Source organism: Trichechus manatus, unplaced genomic scaffold (genome assembly GCF_000243295.1).
Source record: "Trichechus manatus latirostris isolate Lorelei unplaced genomic scaffold, TriManLat1.0 scaffold00093, whole genome shotgun sequence".
NCBI classification, from domain to species: Eukaryota; Metazoa; Chordata; class Mammalia; order Sirenia; family Trichechidae; genus Trichechus; species Trichechus manatus.
In genome coordinates, this window is record NW_004444029.1 from 7,900,054 (window position 1) to 7,901,981 (window position 1,928).

Below are 1,928 nucleotides of genomic sequence, written 5' to 3' on the forward strand. Positions count from 1 at the left end.
CTCAACGGCACCTAACAAGGACCCCTTAGGAGTCCCTGGGCGGTGCAAACAGTTGAGTGCTCACCCACTAGCCAAAAGGTTGTTGGTTCAGACCCACCCAGAGAGACACCTTGGAAGCCAGGCCTGGCGATCTGCTTCCAAAAGGTCAAAACCCTTTGGAGCAGTTCTTGTCTGCATACTGGGGTTGCCACGAGTCGGCTCGGCAGCAGCTGACAGCAATAACAACAAAAGACTTCTTAACCAAACCCCTTGCCGTTGAGTCGATTCTGACTCATAGTGACCCTATAGGACAGAGTAGAACTGCCCCATAGGGTTTCCAAGGAGTGGCTGGTGGATTCGAACTGCTGACCCGTGGGCTTGCAGCCAAGCTCTTAACCAGTGCAACACCAGGGCCCCAAAAGACTCCTTAGGGACTAAGAAATGTCTAAGGCAAGACTAGAATGACTTAGGGCAGAGGGAAGAACCAGATCGCCAGGCCTTTCTTCCAAGGCACTTCTGGGTGGACTCGAACCTCCAACCTTTGAGTTCTCAGACCAGCGTGTTCACTGACTGCACCACCAAGGGACGTCATGCCTTCCCAGCCGCCTCTGACTTTTGAGTCCTGGAAGCAGGAGTTACTCTGCCCCCAAAGGTACCAGCTTCTCCCTGACAGCTTCTACAGAAGGAGAAATGTGGGTTTGATATTCAGCAATGAGCCAATTTCATTTCATTTCAGAAATGACTTCTGGTCCAGCAGACAATTTGGTGTTTTAGAAGGAAATGGTACGCCTCTCCCACATTCTAGGAGGGTGGTCAGACCCACCCAGCTAGGACCAGTGATGTCCAGTTCTGTCACCATACGGGACTCCTGGCCGTTTGGCGAGATGGCATTTGTGTCAAGGACCCATTTCCAGCATGACTTGTCAGGAAGCAGAGTGCTAACAGCACGCGGGTTCCCCCACTCTCCCATGCCCAAGCTGTTTTGAACTCTTCCAGAATGTTCTAAACATCCCATCCTCCCTCTTGCTATTCCCCTTCTCTTCCTTCCTTGTCTTACCCTCTTTTTCAAGTGAGAAACACAACTCAGCAGAGAACAGGTGAAGGGTTGGGGGACAGAACCGGGAAGGAGGAGAAGAACATCCGGACCCCTCACGCCCTGCGTCCAGCCCTGGTTTCACTGGGCGAAACTGAGGGAATGGGGCTGTGCCTCCTCAGAGCCGGCAGCTGTGGCTAGTGGTGTGGGCCGAGGCTGGTGGGATGCAAGGCTGGAGCACATTTTCTTGTAGACGCTGGGGCACCAGCTGCCTGTGGCCTCAGAGGCGGCCCCGCTGGCAGGCCCCCAGCCTTGGGAGCATTCAGCAGGCACAGTGGGTCTCCGCAGTCGGATCCTGGGCCATGAGGACAGGGCTGGAGTCCAGGGGCAGGCTGCTGAGGGTGGCCTCCCCACACAGGTGCGGGCTGTTGCGGGCAATGAGCTCCTTGGCCATGAGCATGAAGACCTCGTCTATGTTCCTGGACTCCTTGGCTGACGTCTCCAGCACGGCCAGGAGCCCGTACTTCTCGGCCAGCGTACAGGCGTCCTCAAACAGGACATGCCGCTGGTCCCGCAGGTCTGCTTTGTTTCCTGGAAGGAAAGGTGAGCACATAGTCCGCTGAGGGAATTCATCGGTTTTTTAAAATGAACTTTAAAAAAAACATTTTAGATGCATAGATAAGCTGAATGTGGTGCATACACACAATGGAGTAACTTACCTTTGAGGGAGGACGAAGTGTTGGTAATCGGGACTGAACAGACCCGTTTGGAGCACTAAAGGGATGAGAATGGTTTGTCTCACCTAAGCAGCTGAAAAGCCTTGGGAAGGCCTAAGTTTCCTTCCAGGGGCAGGGAAAGAACTGGCCCTTCTCCTGAGCACATTTAAGGGGACAGTGGACACGTGGTCAAGCTGCAC

The 1,928-nt window shown here is 54.0% G+C and overlaps 1 protein-coding gene across 1 annotated transcript in view; it reads right to left on the bottom strand.

The window, feature by feature from the left end:
• Positions 1 to 308: 308 nt before the first annotated feature.
• The window catches only part of RAB19 (RAB19, member RAS oncogene family), a 9,582-nt gene continuing 7,962 nt past the window's right edge, over positions 309 to 1,928 (bottom strand). The window contains exon 4 of the mRNA XM_004382451.2: positions 309 to 1,603. Coding sequence (XP_004382508.1) covers positions 1,335 to 1,603 — 269 coding nt within the window. The 3' untranslated portion in view covers positions 309 to 1,334. The remainder of the gene's footprint in view (positions 1,604 to 1,928) is intronic.